General features: G+C 51.2%; 1 protein-coding gene across 3 annotated transcripts in view; it reads right to left on the minus strand.

Moving 5' to 3' along the window:
* The window catches only part of Ttyh2 (tweety family member 2), a 45,281-nt gene that overhangs the window by 3,198 nt on the left and 21,000 nt on the right, over window positions 1–21,083 (minus strand). The window contains exons 4-14 of one of the 3 annotated variants that reach the window (XR_005284999.1): window positions 17,938–18,158; window positions 13,839–13,934; window positions 13,345–13,417; window positions 8,633–8,702; window positions 8,314–8,369; window positions 7,617–7,709; window positions 7,335–7,427; window positions 6,019–6,161; window positions 5,219–5,404; window positions 4,281–4,459; window positions 1,555–4,074 (exon numbers count right to left, since the gene is read on the minus strand). Coding sequence is in view for 2 of the 3 variants with exons in the window: in XM_038325633.1 (XP_038181561.1) it covers window positions 4,381–4,459; window positions 5,219–5,404; window positions 6,019–6,161; window positions 7,335–7,427; window positions 7,617–7,709; window positions 8,314–8,369; window positions 8,633–8,702; window positions 13,345–13,417; window positions 13,839–13,934; window positions 17,938–18,158 (1,110 nt within the window). In the remaining variant the exon portion in view is untranslated. Of the gene's footprint in view, window positions 1–1,554; window positions 4,075–4,280; window positions 4,460–5,218; window positions 5,405–6,018; window positions 6,162–7,334; window positions 7,428–7,616; window positions 7,710–8,313; window positions 8,370–8,632; window positions 8,703–13,344; window positions 13,418–13,838; window positions 13,935–17,937; window positions 18,159–21,083 lie in introns of those variants that run through there. The other 2 variants (XM_038325633.1, XM_038325635.1) reach the window with 2 other exon arrangements.

Genomic DNA, 21,083 nt, shown 5'->3' on the forward strand with positions numbered 1-21,083 from the left:
CGCAAACCCAGTAGACCCCGTCAGAACACCAGAGAGCTTGACATAGGACCCGAGAAGCGGCATTTCCGCTCCTTCTGAGAAAATGTTTAGTCTGATTTTATCTGTAGGAGTGTTTTGCATTTGTGTGCGCATTCGCTCCACATGTGTACCTGGCCTGCAAAAGTCAGAAGAGGGCATGGAACCCCTGCAACTCGAGGATCAGGTGTTGTGACCCTCCACGTGGGTTCTGGGAACTGAACCTGAGTCCCCTGCAAAAGGAGGCAGTGCTATTTGCTACTGATCCACCTCTCTGGCCCCGGGACTCTGTCTCCATCTATCCTTCTTTCCTTTTTTCCTTCCTTCCTTCTTTTGGTGATTATTATTTTTTTTTTGAGACAGGGTTTTAGGTTTCTCTGTGTAACAGTCCTGGCTGTTCCGGCATCTGCTTTGTAGACCAAGCTGGCCTCCAACTCAGAGATCAGCCTGCCTCTGCCTCCTGAGTACTGGGTGGGATAAAGGTGCGTGCCACCACCGCCCAGCCAGACATGTTACATTTCTTGACAAGCTCATGATTGCTGCTGGTCTGCTGACCCCAGGATCAGAGTCTCCCAGCCCCAGGGACCTTCCTGAGGTCCAGGTCACACACAACAGCCAGCATGCCACTTGGGGTAGGATGAGGAGTATCAGGTGGTCCAGGGCATCTCCATGAGGTGATCTTGTCTCTCAGACACTCACGATATCTAATGATGCTCCAGTTGTCACAGCTGGGGCAGGAGTGAGGGCAGCATACTACGGACATCTAACAAGCAGAAACCAGGTAAGCATCCCACAGCGCGTGGGCCACCTTCAACACACAGGGCCATCCTGTCCATTAGAGCACTGGGACCACTGAGCAAGGCAGCCTGAGAGTGCTGGCTCTCCACTTTGGCTCCCAGGCCTCCAGCATCAGCTTTGCCTGGGTCCCAGCCCAGATTCCACAAGCCCACAGATTCCAGTGCACACACAAGCATGAGACCCACCCCCTGAAAGCAATATTCCCCAAACTCACCTGTTAAGTTTGTTAGACTTCAAATCTCCCAGGCTGCTTCCCTGGGAGGGTCTGTCTCAGTGAGTCTGAGGAGAACCCCCGTGCTGCTATTTGTTGTGAAGTATTAGTTAAAGATGTGTTGCATTCTTTTATGCTGCATTTGTTCGACTTCGTGAAGCTGTACTACTCTGCCTGCCTAAAACACCTCATTGATCTAATAATGGGCTAAACAGCCAATAGCTGGACAGGAGAGAGAAACAGACAGGGTTGGCAGGCAAAGAGACTAAATAGAGAAGAGCGAGGAAAGGAGATCAAGGAATGAGAAGGAGGAGAGAGGACTCCAGGGGCCAGCCACCCAGCTATATAGCCAGCCACAGGGTAAGAAGTAAAGAAACGTATATAGAATAGAGAAAGATAAAAGGTCAAAGGCAAAGCCAGGTGGTGGTGGCGCTTGCCTTTAATCCCAACACTTGGAGGCAGAGGCAGGCAGATCTCTGTGAGTTTGAGGCCAGCCTGGTCTACAGAGTTCCAGGACAGCCTGAGCTACACAGAGAAACCCTGTCTCGAAAAATCAAAAACAAACAAACAAACAAATTTAAAAAAACCCCAAACAAAACAACAAAAACAAACCCTACAACTATTATTATAAGAAAATGACAAGGAGTCACTGCTTTGGACCAAGAATCGAACCCGAGTCCTGTATTGGGCCAGACTGAAATCAAAATGGAATCACTCTCGCTAAAGTGCCACATGAGTAAGAACAGCCGGATTTCTTGAAATGGGTCAGTTTCAAGCGGGGCGATCATGAGGTTCCCTCTGCTTTAATCTTTACCCAGCAGTAAGGACTACAAGAATCTCTTTTACAAGACAGAACTTTGAAAAGACCAATCAGAATTTCGTTCCTTGTTTCTGCTCTCCTTGGTCCTTTGCTGTCTGTAAAGCCCATCTCTTGGGGCTGAGTGGGAGACAGAGGATGTGTGAGGTCCCGAGTTCTAGTTCTCAGCCCCAATACCACCCCTTTCAGGTCTTACAAGAACACCACTGTTTTATGGGATGGGAGAGCTTAGAACTGAAGATAAAGCCAGTGAAGATCTTAAACTCAGGAATCTTCACAATCGCCCTGAGTTATTTTTGTTGGGGTCTAGGAAAGGGTCTGGAAACACAAGAGAGATTCTGTGGAGATAGAACTAAGGGGAAGACACTTTCCAGGCTGAGTCGTTGGTGGTCTTGCTTCCTCTCACTCACCCACTCTGGTGACTCTTTCGGAGGGAGGTGGAGGCGTAGGCAGAACCCTCTCCCCCTCACAGCTTGGGCTGAGAGTTCAGAGATGGTACATGGGGTGGAGGGCAGCCAGTTGTACTGTGTTCCCTGAGATGTGTTCCACATCCTCATCCTGCTGGTTTCCATGGACAACAGCATCAGTACCCATCTCTCCAGATGTCCCCAGCAGGGGCAGAGGGTGGGACTCTTCCACTGGGGCTAGCTGAGATGGGACAGCTGGTAATCACCTTTGCCAAGGCAATGAGGGCTGTTCTGTCCTCCAGCCTTGCAAATAAGGTCAGCTGTTGCTTACCTCGGTTGAGGACATGGCGAGTGGCCTGATTGTCTCAAACAGAAGGCAACCCAGAAATCCCTTTTATTTACAATCGCAGTATAGCGATTAATTCCTTTTTCCCCAGCAGCAGATCTTCCCAAATCATGTTTGCCTTAGATTAATAATAAAGTCAGCCTGTGTCGCTGTGGCCTGACAGCTGGAGGGAGAAAGAAAGGTCTAGAAAGCTGACTAGCAGACGGCAGGATGGGATTTTAAAGGTGCAGCCTCTAGGTCACTACTACATAAACCACGAGAGGTGCAAGGAACCGAGGCACAGAAAGGCCATGCCCGAGGTGACATAGCCCATAGGTAGAAGCCGGGATTTAAACCAGTCACCTGGGTACCAGAGTTCATGTACTGCTCTTACCTTCAGCTCTCTGTCATAACAGTAACCCTGGGCTTTGTGGATGCTATGCTGGGAACAGACAGTGTGGTGTTTTCTCCACTTACCCATTCACCCAGCACATCCTGGGCTCTGCCCTCGTACTGCTTCTTGGTTGGAAGTGGTAGAGGCGGTGAAAATACCGTAATGCTTCTCCTCAGGTCCAAACCTCTGACACGCTAACCAAGTGTTCTACCACTGAGCTAATTCAGCCTTAACCTTTTTAAGAGGTGGAATGGGGGTGGGAGAGATGGCTCAGTGGTGAGGAGCACTGACTGCTCTTCCAGAGGACCCAGGTTCAATTCCCAGCACTCACATGATGGTTTAAAATCACCTGTAACTCCAATCCCTGGGGATCTCATGCCCTCTTCTGGCCTCCACAAGTACCAGGCATGTGCATGTATGTGGTGCAGGCAAAAACCCCAAGCACATCAAATAAATAAATGAATAAAAGCAGAAGAAATTTCCTTTTGGTCTTACATTACAAGAATAATAGAATAATGGTTTTTTTTTTCCTTTCTCGTTTTTTTCCTTTTGAAGTAGGATCTCTTGTGTCTCAGGATGGCCTTGAACTTGTTCTATGTGACCTTGAACTTCTTGAATCACCACATCCAGTTTTTCATGGTGCTGGGGTTTGAATCCAAGGCCTCATGCATGCTAGGCAGGGGCTCTACCAACTGATCCACATCCCTAGCCCTAGGAACACTTTCTTGAGGGCCCTGTAAAGGCCATTATCATAGAAGACACTCCCTCCCCAGTGACAGCTTAGGTGCTGAGCTCCAAGTTGGAGGCCCCTGACTGTCACATGGTATGAGAAATTTGCTTTTCCTTCTGAGTGAAAACAACGATCAGCCAAGCATGTTACTCTAACTAAGGGGTGGATTTATGATGGGCCAGTGGAACAAAAGCTCTTGCTGGTCCTCTTGATTGAGGACAGAGGCTATTTATCTTGAGGATAGCTGTGCAGTGGGCCATGCCCGGGAGACCATCTAACAGGGTGGGATTGCTTTGTGTCTTTATGTCCTGGGTAGCTGATGTCCCGTGACATGTGTGAGGCAGCCTGCTTTAATACCTATTTAACAGCAAAGCTGTTGGGCTGGAGAGATGGCTCAGAGGTTAAGAGCATTGCCTGCTCTTCCAAAGGTCCTGAGTTCAATTCCCAGCAACCACATGGTGGCTCACAACCATCTGTAATGGGGTCTGGTGCCCTCTTCTGGCCTGCAGGCACACACACAGACAGAATATTGTATACATAATAAATAAATAAATAAATTAAAAAAAAAAAACAGCAAAGCTGTCGCCTTCTTTTCTATCTCTGTGGGGATCACACACTTTGTTGACAGGTTTTATCTTTGATTATGTCCCTGATAGGGACTTTGCCACGGAAGGGATACTTACTGTGGGCGGAGGGGAACCTCTCCCGATGAGTGGCACATTCTCGTATCGTGGGTTCCCACCAAAGAGTATGGCCTGGTTCCTGTGGGCCGAGAGGAGAGATCAGGTATGTGTGCAGGAACCTGTGCTCATGGGAGCCGAGCCGAGGGTGGTAGTGGTGGCAGGTGGAGGTGGGGATGATGGAGGGATTGTGGGTAGGACAATAAAGGAAAAAGAGCCAGGGGTGGTGGCTCACACCTGTAATCCCAGCACATCAGGGAGGGTGAAGACAGCTTGGGCTATAGCGTGAGACCTCCTCAAAAATTTAAAATAAATAAAAAATAAAATAGAAAGGAAAGAACGCTGTAAGGCAGTGGTCCTCAACCTTTCTGCTGTGACACTTTAATACAGTTTCTCATGTTATGGGACTCCCAACTATAAAATTAGTTCATTGCTACGCCCTGTCATTTTGCTACTGTTATGAATCGTAATGTAAATATCTGATATGCAGGATATTTATTACTCCACAGGTTGAGAACCACTGCTCCAGGGAGACCAGGGAAGAGACCACCAATGAGGGACAGATGCCAGGAGCACTCCGGCGTGGAGAAGTGCAGCTTCTCAGGCCTGGGACTGACCTGAGGGCTTGTGGCAAAAGTCCACATCTTGACACCTGTAGCGTGCTTTTCTCCAGCATACTTGGCTGTGGAGGGGTCTGCTATCAGGCAACCCGTGACCTCTGTTGTGTGACCTCCCACATGTGTTTTTGGGGACCAAACACTCTGTCTATAAACCCAACCTCACTCCGGGGCTGGGAGGGCTATGCTGGGTGTGGGAGACCCGGGGGCTCTACTGTGCGTACATGTACTCGGAGACAGGGGCATTGGAGATGGTCTGGGTAGGAGGCTGAAGGCTGCACTGGCTGCCAAGGCCGCTGCTGTAGCTGCAGAAACTGTGCAGCTGCCCCCTCATTGGGTTGTGGGCTGCGATGCGCCGAGCTTGGGGGTTGAAAGGGTCGTCGTCATCAATGTCATCATAGTCTCTGTCCCTAGGACAAGACATAGAAGCTGGTCAGCCTTGAGGGATGAGGTTCAAGGTCCTATTACGCTCCCCAATCTCTCTTCCTAGGATGCTCTCGGGCCGTATACATCTTCTCCAGCAACCACAAAGGCATGGTCTTCAGGGGTACGACTTACTCTACCTGGCTCCAGTTCCACGTCCACCTCCTTCCAGGTAGTGCACCATACTGGCTGCAGACATGGCGGTGGGGAGGTGACCCACTCACCCTATCTTATCCATCCATGAGGTCCTGAAATCTTGTCTTTGTCTCTCTCCATGAGGGCCTACAGGTCCCATCTTAACAATAATATTTTTGACCCTCCCTGCTATTTTCTGGGGCCTCGCTCTCATCACGTCACCTTGCAAAGTCTTGCCTAGGAAGCAGAGCAAGGGGTACAGGGCAGCATCAGGAGGGTTGTAACCATCTTTGGTCCAGTTACTTTTGCGGGGATCTATTTTAATCCTCAGAGAAATCCATCCAGCCTGCCACACCCTCTGCTGCCTCCTCTGTCTCAGGTGACTAGCTCATTGGTGTTCCCTACAGAAAGCCTCCATGCTGCGGGGGGGGGGGGGGGGGGGGCGGGAGCCTTTCTGGTACCCTACCTGTTGATGAAGTGTTCCCAGGCTCGAGATCCTGCACAGGTCAGGGTGGAGAAAGCCAGGGCAGCCAGGATGGAGAAGAGACCAAGGAACAGAAGGCCTTCAATGCCATCATAGCAGATACCAGTGAGGGCGTCCAGGTAGTCCTAAGGAAACAGGGATATGCCATTGCAGAGGGATGGGTGGCAAAGCCTAGGCTCTGAGCCCTTCCCTGGAAGCCCCTCTCCTTCCTGCCTTCACCTACCATCTTCTGGTTGCTCTCCACCCAAAGCACAGTTCACCGCCTTTTAGGGACCCCACTCTAGAGCCACTTGAGGGACTCCTTGGGACAGACTGCTCTACAGGAATTTGCTGACCTCCTACTGTGTGCCGGACACTGGAGGCTGACTTCCAACTAGACAGATGAGGAGGTGACTAGTTGTAGAACTGGAAACAGATTACATCCATAACTCTATTACTTTTTAAAAAAAGTCTATTATCTTATTTCTAAGTGTATGTGATGTGTGTGGGGGGGCATACATGGGTCATAGCATATGGGTTTATTCTAAATCTATATGGTTTGTGGAAGATGTTGACATACATTGGCTCATACATTGCTTGGGGGTGAGGTGCTCACATAACCCTAGTGTCCTTTGCATTATTGTATATATGTGAGGTTAGGGTTTTGGTATTTTTTAGATAGGATCTCACTACGTAGCCCTAGCTGACCTGGAATTCACAGAAATCCACCTGCCCCTGCCTCCCAAGTTCTGGGTATTAAAAGTGTGTGCCACCATATCTGACTTTTCCTCCCTCCCTCCCTCCCTCTCTCCCTCCCTCCCTCCCTCCCTCCCATCCTCTCTCTCTAAGACAAGGCTTCCCAGGAGGTCTTAACTTCATGATCCTCCTGCCTCAGCCTCTAAGTACTGGGACTACAAGCATGCACTAGCATGTCCATCGGGAGGGCTTGCATATATACATTGTATCCTGGTATTAGATTGAACCACTGAGTTGCAAAATAGTGAGATGGATAGATTGACCCAGTGGCCAGAAGTCTAGGCAATGGTTAACTATACATTCATCACTTAGGTTAGGGAGTTCTAATATTCGAAAACTAACCTGCCCAACCTTCCTAGTTCCTATCCTAAGTTCCTTTCTTTGTGCTCCCCAGCAGCCGTCAGAGAGAATCAAAAAGCTACTTCCCACTATCTGGCTTCAGCCTCATTCCTGGGCCTGAAAGGAGGCTAGGAAGTCCTTTTCCTAGGTCTTTGCTGGATTCTCTCTAGGAAAATGTGTCCTGCTGGTGTCTCCCACACCCTCCACGGTCAGTCATCTAGTACCTTGTGCAGCCCTCGGCAATCCAACATGGCAGTCAGCTGGTGCAGGCTGGTCTCAGAGGAGTTTAGCAGACTCTGGATGCCAAGAAGGTCTTTCTGCAGAAGGAGGAGGAAAGGGCTGAGCCACAGGGAGTGAGGGACGACGTACAGCTGGCAGAATGCCCTCCCCCAAACCTGGCCAGGGTACAGGTAGGAGTGTGGCAGAGGAAAGGGCAGATGGGAGTGGGGGTCCAGCGAGTGCTCCCCTCCTGCCGACACAGTCGCTATGAGTGGCAGTTCCCTTACCTCTGCTGTAGGGAAGAGGGGCACGGCAAACTGCAGCAGGCCTGTGACCTGGATCTGCATGGTGGTCAGCGAGCGCTGGAAGGCGGTCAGCGACTGGGTGGAGAGACCACAGCCTCCCGTGAGAATCCGTTCCCCCAGAAGTCCCACAGCTTCAAGGAGGCTTGTCCTCCTCTAGCCATGCCACCCTCAGGCAAATATATAGGAGGGACAGGCTTAAGAAATTGGATTCCATTGGCTTTGGAACACTGGACTTTAAGTCATAGAAGGAAACTCTTCCCCAGCGTTCAGATTTCGAGCCGTTCGGCCAACACAACGACTACGGTAGGATTATGCTCCTCCCCACATTCCTCTGGCTTTTTATGAGCCCCACAGTCCTCTTGCTTCAAGCTACTCAGATGTGCTCCTCAGACTACATGGAGCTTGTGAGAAAAACAGAACCTTGGGCTCTATCCCCACGGGCACAGCACCAGCAGAGTGACCAGCTTTCCAGGGAGAGGCACACTGTGAGCATAGGAGAAAGGTATAGAATGCAGTAACCAAGAGCAAAGTCCCCTCCAGAGAACAGCTAAGAGACGGACCACAGAGAAGAAATGCCCCACTGGCCACCATCTTGGTACACGGCAGGGTTCAGGATCCAGAGAGAGGAAGGTGATGAGGGGCTGTGGGAAGGATGAGGGTGCACTTGAGGGGGCTGTACCTGCTGGAAGGGGCTGCTTAGGCTCTGACTGCAATGCAGGTAGTAGCGGGTCACCTCTGCAAAGCAACAGCATCCGTGTCAGGAAGCCCACAGGAAACCAAACCCTCTGCCTGCTCAGTGGTCCAGCCCCACTCCCTTCTTCCCTCAAGCTCCCAAAGAAGGCAGTTTTCCAGGAAGTGGTCTAGAAAAACCAAAGTCTGAGTATGGAGACCCTTGGCGACTGCAGGAAGAGGTAGCATGTAGGTAGCTGGATCATATAGGCTTAGCCTGAGCTTGGGGAATGAACGGCTCTAGGGACAGAGGTCCCAGAATACATTACCTGAACTGATCTGGCTCTGTGTGTTGTTCAAGATGTAGACGTCAGGAGCCACGCAGAAGTCACTGGTGCCCTGGAGACAGGAGTTGGGAGAAGAAGGTCAAACCCTTGGGCACTGGGAGGAGCGAGCCTGACTCCTGCTACCCTGGTCACAAGATCTCTAACCCAGCCTGGGGCAGAAAAGAGGCTGGGAGTCTGATTATCAGGTTCGTCTCACCTCTGTTCTTTCCTACCTGTCACCTTGGGCAAGTTACTTACTTTTTGTGTCTGAGTAGTCTCGCCTATTGTGTAGACCTGAAGACTCTATTCACCCCACATAGGACTATTAACCGAGGGGCAGCTGAAGCTGTGAGTCCAGGGTGGTTTCCTTTCCTCTCAGGCTTATTTGCTCTTCTCAACTGTGCCATCACCCCTGCCAAGCTCTGGTGGTCAACCCCTGGAAGGTCCCCAACTTACAAAACGAAACAGAATCTAACTATGTATCTGTCCTGGAGTTCACTCTGTAGACCAGGCTGGCCTCCAACTCCCAGAGATCTGCTTGCCCTCTGCTTTCTGAAGTGCTGGGATTAAAGGCGTGCATCACTATGCCTGTCTCTAACTTGCTATCTGAGGGGTGAGGCTAGGAAAAAGTTTATCTTGGGACCTTTGGGGACAGGCTTCCGTTGCTGAGACCGGGGCAGGGAGTCAGAGGACTAGGACTGGAGTTGGAGCGTGGGCTGGCTAAGGGATCACTAAGATCAGGGTGACTGCGTGAAAGGAGTGGCGGGAGGATGCCATGTTCTGAGCCTAGAACTGACTTGGGGTGCAATGGGGAACTGGAGAAAAGGCGCTCCACCTCTCAGAGCAGCAGGGGCAAACTCTGGTTCCCGTGCCCCGTACTAAGGGGCTACCCACTTCTCTGGTGCATGATCCCTGAGCTTGGAAATCCTGCAGATGGTCCTGCAACACGAGGGGTGCTCTGTCTATACGCAGCATCACCCCTCACCCACCGAATCAATATTCAGGTTTTGAGCTCTTTCTAGACGCAGGCATGGCTTTAGGATTGAGGTCTGGTACTTGTCAAGGGCACATGTTTGTGTCTTAGTACTGAGAGTAGAAAATGTGTGTTGGGGGGAGCATTGGGGAGCAATAGGCTCCTCTAGATTCAAAACTTCTCCACAGTACCCTGACTTTCGTTCATCTCTTCCCCAACACAGACACAACCACCCTCCCCCCAACATATGCAATCACCCACATGCACTTAGGATTGCAGAGAATGGTTTTACACACAAACCACCAACATACATAATAAATCAGCGAGCCTATTATTATCAGTTAGACCTACAGCACCAGCAGGCCCGGCGGTGCACCCTCACCCCTTGGCTGGAATAGTAGAGATAGGGAGCCGGGTTGGGGTTGCTGGAGGGAATAATGGTAAATGGAGTCACACCTCAAGAAGCCTAGGGTCCAATGATGGGGAACTAGGAACCCCTTTATGAGGCTTCACCTATGCTGAGGCTTCCCTTCCTCCTCTGCTTAAACCAGGCCTGAGCTTTAGCCCACATCTCCTGGGAGAGTGGATTAAGATAGTGTGGGGTACATGGGTCACTGTGAGAATCCAGATCTACCAATGAAGGGGATATACACACGTGTATGCACAGGCACACATGTGTATGCATGTATGTGTTCATATAGTAGTCATTCAGTGGTGACTAGGATGTCAGGAAGAAGGTAACTAGTGCAAGCAGGACGGGTAGGAGGAGTTGCCAGAGGCTAGCCCAGGTGAGCTAGCCTGGGTGAGATAGCCCAAGTGATGGCTGAGCCTGCAGGAAGCTCCTGAGTATCTGAAGGAGTCATGCCTGTGACCCTCAGAACCTGTGGAAACTGTAAGAAACCAAGATGGCTACCACACATCGAGTAGCCCCTGCGTGCCGTCTGAGGCACCAGGTACTGCTCTTCACCCCCATTTCACACAGGCGAACACTGTGCTGTGGAGCTAAGGCTAGAGGCTCTAGAAGCTATGCTCCTGCCTCCGACCCAGGAGGTGGGCCTGCTGCCCCTCAGGCCTGCGTGCTCTGGGAGTGTTCTGTCACCATTTCTGCAGTCAAAGCAATGCTCCTGCCTCCAACCCAGGAGGTGGGCCTGCTACCCCTCAGGCCTGCGTGCTCTGGGAGTGTTCAGTCACCGTTGCTGCAGTCAAAGCAGCCGTGGAGACGCCTCCTGCTCTCTTCCTTCTTGGCATTGCCTCTCCTCTGCCCGAAGAGCCCCCGGCACCTAAAGCTTGTCTCTGGCTCTTACTGACTACATAGGGGTGGCCAGGAAGGCCAGCAGTGAGGGCCTAGGACCACAGGTCTGGAGGCTCTGAGCTTGGGTCCCCAGTTCTCAGCCTTCCCCAACTCAGCGTGCCCTGGAAGAGTCTCAGTGTCCACTCTATCCTATGGATGCCCTGCCTGGTGGGCAGGTTGGGGGAAGGGCAGCAGTGTGAATCTGGCCCCATTGCCCTCAAAAGAGGCCTCAGAGGGCAGGGTGGCAGTAGAGGAACACAAAAAGCTCTGCACAATGACCCCTTGACAGCTGGTGCCCCCCCCCACAGCTCCTCCTTACCCCCTTTCCTATTAAAATGCCACAGCAGCCTCGGCTCTGTCAAAGACCCATTCAGAACCCTCGCACCCGCCTCTCCTGCACAAGGGCCTGACTAAAGGAATTAGGGAAATGGCATGGCTCCCAGCTCCCTGGCATTCCATGGCACCCGGATGCAGATAAAAACGACGCGTGGGTTCCTTGAACGGCAAGATGTCTGATGGGAGAAGCCTCTGCGGGAAAGGTGCCAGCTTCCAAGGGGCAGCTCACGGTGGCAAGCTGGATGCCATCGCTTCTTCAAAAGGCAGAGGCTGCCAGAAGCAGGACCCAGTCCCATAGGCTCAACACGGAAAGCTTCCCTGTGCCCGCACTTGTCTCTGGAGCAGAGGCAGCCAGCCAAGCAGCTGTGCCCATCACTCTGGGCAGCAGGGCCCCTCCCCACAGTGTTTACAACCTTCCAGCTCCCAAGGCCACCAGGATGCCTTGAACACAGCCTGGGCTCCAGTACTGTCTTTTCGGCACCAGGCCTTGGTGTGTGGTCGCAGCACAGAAAGGGGAGATGAGAGATACCCACTTCCTCTCTGTTTTTGTTGGTTTTGAGACAGGACCTCAAGTAACCCGAATTAGTCTTAAACTTACAAACCCCTGGTTTTAACCCTCTAGAGTGCTGGGATAACAAATGGATACCATCATGGCCAGTTATCCAGTGCTGAGGATCGAACACAGCATGATCTGTATCAGTAAGCTTACTAACTGAGCATCCTCAGCCCTCCCTCTCCCCTTTTACAGTAGTAGAGCTCAAACCTACAGCTTCTGACTAGGTAGGTCAGGGTTCTGCCACCGAGCTATGTTTCCAGTCCCATCCCCCCCTTAGATTCTGTGTGTGTGTGTGTGTGTGTGTGTGTGTGTGTGTGTGTGTCTGGTGTCCTGCTCAGAAGTAAGAAGAGGGCGTTTAATAGTGCAGAACTGGAGTTACGGATGGCTGCAAGCCACCACATGGGTGCTAGGACTGGAACTTGGGTCCCCTGCAAAGAGTAGCACGTGCTTTTAGGAGTTGAGCTATCTCTCTAGCCCCACAGCCTCCTGGCCCCTTTACAAGACGAGCCTTACTTAGCAAACTTAGCTCACAGGCCTTTAAATTGCAGTCCCGACTCGGTCTCCGGGGCATCTGGAGCCATAGACTCGTGTCACCAGAACTGGCTCCTTAGCGCTTCTACACAGGCCTCTATCAAAAGTGGCAGAGCCAGGTGGCACCAGGGGCCATTTATCCCATGGGTATTACAGACAATGTGCACAAGACCGGTGCTCCCAGCCACCCCTAGGGACGCCAGGCAAGGTGTGATGTGGGTAAGGAAAAGCAGAGTCAGACCACAGGGCTGGCTGACAGCCCTCAGAACAGAGCGGTTCCTTGAAATTGCCTAGTGAAGTGTGTCTTCTTCAGCATGTGTACAGTTTTATGTGCATGCATGTTCACACAGACATGCAGCAACATACACACATAGAGAGAGCAAGCACCTATAACTAGTGATTCACACCACGTCATGATGATCTGCCTACAAGCGGTCTTCCGAGGGACTATGGAAACGCCATGTCCCACTGAGTTTGCAGGCCAAGGCACACAGCAAGCCCCACCTGCTGAGGGAGGGAGCTCTCAGGCAGCTCAGCTCTAAGATGAATAATTTCTTTCTTTATATATTCTCATACAGGAAGTCCCTCACTTTTCCATAACATTTGACGCATCGCATGCAGAAGCACTCACGTGTATTTCAGAGCACGTGTGAGCATAAGGGCAAAAGACTGCAGGGACAGAAGGTAGGAGATGCCACCTTCTCCGTACCTGGAGTCTGGGGGCAGGTAAAGGAACCCCCCCCCCCAACTTCCACCAGGTTAGCTTTTCACACTCGCAGGGAAGCTACCCGGCCACCCACACATTCTCCGCATGCCCAAACAAGCAGGGTGTCTTGTCTTGGCTCTGTCCCTGAAGCCCTGTAACTTTGGACAAACCCCTTCCTGTCTCTTAGCCAGGACCAAAGCAAGCCAAGTCTCTTCAGTTCAAGACTCTGGGATGGTAGGTAAAGGACTGAGTCCAAAGGTAGCCTGACGGGGTCTTTGAATAGGACAGGACAGACCAGCCAACCACAGTCTCCTCTACTTACCACTGCCGCAGCCGTATCAGCAGCCAGAGAAGCCCAGCTGAGGATCAGGGTCAGCACCCCACAGCACAGCATGCTAGGAGAGAGGCAGACACTCTGGGATCTCGGCAGGGTGGACAGGAGGGAGTCTTCTGGACAGCAGCCATCCTTCCTCCCAGGCAGAGCCCTACCTGGCCAGGCATTGCCCTCCCACCCCCACCCCATCTCCGTCATGCATTGACTCCCCCCGCCCCCGGTCCGTCCCATCTCTGCTAACAGCTAGGAGCGGGCTGTGGATCCCAGTGGATCCCAGGGTTGAAGAGACCCAGCTGTGACAGTACAGAGACAGCTGGAGTGTGGGGCGTGTGACACATGAGCCCCTGCCTGCAAGGGAGCTGGTGCTGAGGAGGGTCATCCTGGCTGCTACCACTCTCAGGGCCTGCCTAGGCCCTCTTCTCCCTCTATAGGCGGCCTCCCGCCCAACTCTTTGCTTCAGGACCATAAACAGGGCTACTCACGAGGCTAGGAGACACTTGGAGCGCCTGGCCAATCCCAGGCAGGTGACGAGGCAGATGACCAGGTCCAAAATGAAAAGAAGGAGATAGGAGAGCCACCTAGGTGAAGGCAGAGAAGGTGGGGATCAATATAACAGAACACCCCCTCACCTACACACACACACACACACACACACACACACCTGCTGCTGTTGGGAGGCCAGAACAGCAGCCCAGGCCAGTGACGAGAGCACAGTCCAGAGGCTGCAGGTCCTCGGGGGCTTGAAGCTGCATCCCAAATTCTCCTACCCCTTGCCTTAACCATCCAGCGGAATACTTAGACTAGTACTGGGCACTAGAACTTTCTATCATGGTGGAGACAGTTTTACATCTATACTGTTCACTTTATCCCCACCACTATTCACAGATGCCTGCTGGGAACCTAAGAACCTGAGATGTGAATTATGGAAGCGAGAAAATGAAGCCAAATGTGGTGGCAGACACCCGGAATCCAGCTCTTGGGAGTTCCAGGCTAGCCTGGGTTATAGAGCAAACTCAGCCTACAAAGATATCACAAGATATGAATGTCTCAGTTTACTTAATATTACTATTTATTTATTTGAGACAGGGTTTCTCTGTATAACAGCCCTGGCTGTCCTGGAACTAGTTCTGTAGACCAGGCTGGCCTCGAGCTCAGAGAGATCCACCTGCCTCTGCCTCCTGGGTGCTGGATTTAAAAGCGTGTGCAGCCACCACCACCTGGCAATATTACTATTTTCTATGAGGCTGGGGAGCAGGACCAGGGCCTCAAAGATGCTAACAAGAGTTCTGCCATTGAGCTACACCCCAGCCACCCAGCCAAATTTTAATGCACTCTTACACACACGGTTGGAAGCATCCGTACTGGACCGCACAGCTCTGTCTCTGTTCCCTCTCGCAATCAATCAGGCAGCTCCCGGCTGCTCTGCTTTGTTTCTAGAACCTTCAGAGAGCAGATCTGGTAAGGCCTGACATTGCAGTCACAGGTCAGGGAGAGCCCCCGAGAGGCCCCTTCTTTGAGGGATGCCTGCCTGTCTTGCCCGAGGCCTTCCATCTTACACATGGAGCCCGTGTGGGATACACAGTGCAGTATAGTGATTCTTCTGCCTTTGCGGGCTAAGTGCTGGGATTACAGGCACATACCACCACACATTTTATGCGGTGCTGGAGATCGGACCTCGGGGTGTAAGTAGGGTATGAAAGAACTGACAGGAAGCGACAGAGGCTCTGAGGAGGATGGAGCAAGCTGGTGGTCCTAGAAGCCAAATAAGATTCTGTCTTTGTGAATGGAGGTTTGATGCCTAAAAGAAGGGGCTTAATTAAAACCCTCAAACCCCAGAGCAGCAGGTAGCCCATGGCAGGTCTCTGGGGTCCCAGAAATGGGGCTATGGCTTGGGGACATGGATTGAGCTGGCCTGCCACTTGATGGAGGCCACCAAGGAGCAAGGTTTTTTTTTTTTTTTAAAGTCAGTGTTGAAAGGAACTTGGAATCCATCTAGTGTTAGCATCCTATGCTACAGATTAGAAGGTCGAGACTCATGGTGGTTAAGATTTCCAGAAGCTGCATGGGAACCCTATACTCTCCTTCCTTCTAGAGGTATAGCCCCACCCCCCAGCCCCAACACCCTCCAAAACATGGGTTCCATGCTCCCAACCTAAAGCTGGGTTGCTCCTTCCGCCTCCTCTCCCATCTGCAGGAAATCCAGATGCAGAGGGGCTCCTGTCCCCTCCACAGCTGTGCTTTCGCAGCTCCTGCAACCGCTGCCTGTGTAAGCGGTTCTTAGAAACAGCTCCTGGGCGGATGCGTCCTCCCACGGGAGCCTCTGGGAACTGGGGGAGGGACTTCTCACCATGAACTTGGCTCTTGCCTGCTGTACTAATGCTGTTGGCTTCACCCCTCACCCCACCACATCCGGCATCTGTAAGCCAGTGTCCACATCTCAGCCCCGGGCAATAACTAACCTTATCCCCTCCACGCTGGAGCTGGATGTGTCTCCCCAGTAAAGTGCTCCTGGGAGTGGAACTGTTGGGAAACCTTTCTGTGAAGTCTCCCGGAGGAGCCTGTGAGCTACAAACCCAAGCAGAGAAGGGGAAGTGACCCTCAGCATTCGGGAGCCCTGCTTGAACTACCCTTGCTCCTTAACCTGACCCAAATAAGAAGCCTCTTTTGATATATGATATCTATACCCATTTATGTCTTTACTAAAACGTCCACAGGATTAGCCAGATGAACTCCAGGGAAAGAGTCAGGTTAGTAAGGACACCCCTATGAATGCTCCACTGGCTCTGATGTGGGGGCAGGTTGTCTTCTCAGAGTTGGCAGCTCCTTTTCGTCCCCAGGAGGAAGACATTTTACCCATGTCTGAAAGGAGTAACCCCAGGGGCCTTGTCCATCTAGAATATCTCTGACATCAAGGAAATTCAAGGTCTGTGGGGTGGGGGATGGAAGCACCTTCTGGATGGATCCCTGAGTGGCACATGGAGCACAGGACTGGGTTAATGCTTCCCGCTGGGAAAGGGACTCTGATGGGGGAGGCCTTGAACACTTCCTCTGGACTCAGCCCCCAGCTGCAGCCTCCCGAGTGGGGTTTTATGATATAATAGGATACAAATCCAGAAGACCAAGGGTGTATTGTGCAATGCTGGGGCAGAGGCTCTGTTCTCCATCAATGGCTTGAAGAGGTGCCAAGTCGTTTGGGTGAGGGTGGGATTCAAAGAGCTGACACTTGTCATGCAAGACCCACATATGGGTTCCACCCTGTGTCTATGATACTGGACTCCTGATCCTTTGAGCACAATGACGTGCGTGTCATACACGATGCACACACATTATATGAGTCCATGCTACCCTTCGGGTGAAGGTCAACCAGGGACAGGGACAGCTGTCTCCTTCCTTGGCTCTCAACGGTGACCCTTCTGAGACTCTGTATTCAGAAGGAGGGCAGCCAGTCTGGGGCCTATGACCTGAGTTTAGTGATGTCACCAGGGATGGGGTTACAGAGGGACATAAACAGATGCTGGATGAGGCAGAGATACGCTTGGAGGCCTAAGTTGCTGTGGCCATTAATCTAGATTGTCAACTTGGTGGAACCTAGACTCATGCAGGAGACAAATCTTCGGGCATGTCTGAGAAAGATTTTTTGTGTGTGTGTGTACATACACATGCATGTCATAATACATGTGTAGGTCACAGGGCAGCTTGCAGAAGCCAATTTTCTTTCTGTCATGTGAGGTCCTGGAATTGAACTCAGGTTATCAAGCTTGGTGCCTGGGGGCCTCTACCAGCTGAACTATTTCAATGACCCAAGATTTTGTAGATTATATTAACTGAGGTGATATGCTGGTTGGCTTTATGATTGCTTGACACAAGCTAGAGTCACCAGAGAGGAGGGATCCTCAGTTGAGAACAAGTCTCCATAAGGTCAGACCGTAGGCAAGCCTGTAGGCCATTTTCCTTATTAGTGATTGGTGGGGGAGGGACCATCTTATTGTGGGTGGTGCCATTTCAGGGTTGGTTGTCCTGGATTCTATAAGAAAGCAGGCTGAGTAAGCCATGGGGAGTAAGTCAACAAGCAGCACCTCTCCATGGTCTCTGCATTAGCTCCTGCCTCCGGATCCTGCCCTGCTTGAGTTCCTGTCCTGATTTCCTTTGATAATGAACAGTGCTGTGAAGTGTAAGCAGAATAAGCCCTTTCCCTGCCACGTTGCTGTTTGGTCACGGTGTTTCATCGCAGCAATAGTAACCCTGACTAAGACAAGCAGGAAGAGCCACTGAATAAAAAGGATAAAGCAAGCACAAGCGGGTATTGCTCCGCTTCCTGACTGTGTGGATGTGATGGGACCAGCTGCCTCATGCTCCTGCTGCCATGGCGATGGACCACGCTCAAGCTGTGAGCCCAAATAAACTCCTCTTCCTTCCTTCAGTTGTTTGAGTCACAACCACGAGGAAGGGACATAATAGATGTGGTCATGGTGGGGTGACTTCCCTTAGCCCTGCATTGCTGAGGGGTTACACAGCGAGGCTGCGGGGAGGGGCTGGGTCTGTAGACTTCCGTGTCCCCCCACTGCCTCCCCAGTTCCTCACCTGTAGTATTCCACATATGCAGTCTGGTGGGACAGCTCAGTCAGCTGCGTGGTGACCTCCCTCCACACGGGCAGTCCCGAGAGCTGGTTGATGATATTGCCTGCCATCTGCTGTATGAACTTCAGGGTCTGGATGTAGTCACCCCGGGCAGCAAAGATCTCGCTGAGCGGAGCCAGGTGCTGTTCTAGGTCCACCTGCATCTTCTGAATGTTTGTAGACACCTACGGGAGGTAAGAACGGGGCTGAGTCTGGCCCTGGGATAGCCACTGAGAAGGTCTCTGCAGGAAGAAGTAGCAATTGGCCAGCTGGGCTTGAAGGGCTGTTCCACACTGACACAGACCCTGGGAGCTCATGAGACTGCTGCCCCAGGGGAATGGCCAAGGATGAGCTCCTCTGCCTATCGCCATCATGCAGGTCTGGAATGTTCCCCAAAGATCCATATTAAAGCCATGGCAACAGACTTGGTGATACTGGGAAGTGGTAGTTAGGTGTGTGACAGGACTTTAGGTCATGGGGGAGCACCCTTCCTCAAAGGGGACACTGGAACTCTTTCTTCCCTTGCTTCTGCATACACTGAAGTGAGCAGCTCTGACCGTCATGTGGGCTCACTAAGACCTCTCAGATCAAAGGCTCCAAAGCAACGAGGCCAACCAGCATGAGACCAACTAGCATGAGTGGAAACCACGTCGAACCCAAACCAGTCTTTGTCTTTCTTCCTTCTCGCTTTCCTTTAAATTTTTTTTTTTTTTTTTTATTTTTGAGACAGGGTCTCAGGAAGCCCAGGCTGAACTCCAACTTGCAATGAAGTTGATAATGAGTTCCTGATCCTCCTGCCTCCACCTACGAAGTGCTGGGATTAGAGGTGTGCAGACCCTTTACTTCATAAATTTGATGATCTCGGTGATTTGTTTAGTGCTGGAAAGCACACACAGCCCGGTTCCGTCTGGCCCTGTTCTAATTTTCCCTGGGCTTTGGCTCTCCACTCCAAGCCTTTCTGCAACCTCAGTTTCTCTAATCTGAAAACTCAAATCTTAGCCCGCAAGCAACAAGCTCTGTACAAATAACTCCAAACAGAAACCCCCAGACTCTAAAATCCCAAATATTTCAGGCTTCCTGAATTTTAGACGGGTGGGGTTCAACCTGGACTCCAAAAAGGGAACCAAACCAATTCATTTTTTTCTTCCCTGATTATTCTCCTAAAGTTTGAATCACTTGCGATAGGAAATCAAAGACTTAGAACCCCGGCTGCCACTTTGTGCTTTAGTCCAATAGGATCCCCAGGCACCCGACAAGAGAAGGGGTTTGTCTCTGAGCTAGAATCAGCTTGTAATGTCCCAACCGCAAGGCAAGGCAGAACAATGGGGCCTTGGAAACAGAGAACAGATGCTGTCTCCTCCCAGCCTGGCCTGGGGCAGCATGAGGAAATCAGTGTCTTCTCTTGGGCTCATAGCCCCCCACTTCCCAGGATGTCTGTCCTGCTAGGTGGGTATAGAGGCACCCCCGTCCTTTGCTTTGGTCTTAAGTGAACCCCAGAAGAACATCTGCCTACACAGACCGAAATGAAAGGATGGTGGCAGTGGCCGTCCTTGCCAGCTCCCAAACAAGGGGCAAGGTGCAGTTTACACTGCAAATGTCATACTCAGGGGCCACTAGGCTTGGGGTCACAGCCCCACAGCCATCTGAGCAGAGCTAAATTGCAGCTAAATGAGGAAGGACTTTGTTTCTGTTTTGTTTTCAGATAGGGTCGGCATAATGGCCCAGACTAGCCTGGAACTAGTTATATAATTCAGGTGGACTTGAATTTGAGATCCTCCTGCTCCAACTTCTGGATAGCTGGCACTATAGGACTCTGCTGCCAGGGTCTGGCTTTGTGGCCTTGACACTGTCATAGACAAGCAGTTCATGGAGGGCAGGATGCCTGGTTAATCCTTACCCAGCAGTCTTGGCTCCCACAGCCTGCAGGATAAAGACACAGCAGAGGGGCAGAGAGGGCACAGCATGAAGCCCAGGAGAGCATTCTGAGCTCTGAAATCATGGGAACTTGACATTAACCTTGTGGCTCTTCATGCTTTCTACACTGTGACTTCCTGATTCTAGAAGAGAGAATGGCTCTCTGTTTCTCTGTGTGTCAGCGCTTGCTTCTTCCGTTTTCTGGTTTCAGCTGGGCTCTTAAGAGATGGCAAGGGATTAAGAGACACCAAGATAGAGACAGCTAACTGGGCAGGCTGATTCTCATGCCAGTAGAATCCTAGCACTTGGGAGGCTGAGGCAGGAGGATTGTCTTGAAGTCAAGGCCAATCTGCACTACAGACAAGCCCTTGTCTCAAAACAAAACAAAAAAAGCCCTCCCAAAACAAACAAAAAGAAAAACCAAAAATTTTAAACTTTGTCTTAGACTTCTTCAAGCTCTCTACCCCCCACTTGTGTGCATGCACATGTGTGTGTGTGTGTGTGTGTGTGTGTTGACAGACAATCTCATGCAGCCTACAATGACCTTGAACTCCTGATCCTTCTGCTTCACTCCCCCCGAATCCTGGGATTATAGACTTGTGCCATCAAGCCTGGCATTTCAGTTTGGTACTGTCAAGGGTGACCTTAAGAACAGACAAACCAAGGTTGGGCATGTAGCTCAGCTGGCAGAATGCTTGCTTGCCTAGGATGCAGAAGGCTCTGACTTGGATTGGAAGCATCCAACAATTGGGGTGTGGCACGGAACACAACCTGAACTATCAGTGATCCTGACTCAAAAACAAACAAACAGAAAAGAAGACAAACAAGATCCTCTCACAAACAACAAGTCCCCAAATAAACAGAAACCCAAGCAAAAATAAAGAATTTAAAAATTTAAAGAATAGCCAGGTGTGGTGGTATGTGCCTGGTCTACACAGCAAGTTCCAGGACAGCCAGGACTCTGTAGAGACCCTGTCTTAAAGAAAAAAACAACCAAACAAAGCCACAGTTAAAGAATAGTTCAAGGCATGTAATCGAATTGCTTAGAAGGCTGAGGCAGGAAGATCAGGAGTTCTAGGATAGCCTGGGCTACATAGCAGAACCTTGTAGAAGAGAAAGAAAGAAAAGAAACAAAGCCACAAGCCAGTAAACATCTGTCAAGTTCATTTTTCCTTCTGGTATGTTTCATGGGAAGA

The sequence above is a fragment of the Arvicola amphibius genome, chromosome 4 (assembly GCF_903992535.2).
Source record: "Arvicola amphibius chromosome 4, mArvAmp1.2, whole genome shotgun sequence".
Taxonomy (NCBI): Eukaryota; Metazoa; Chordata; class Mammalia; order Rodentia; family Cricetidae; genus Arvicola; species Arvicola amphibius.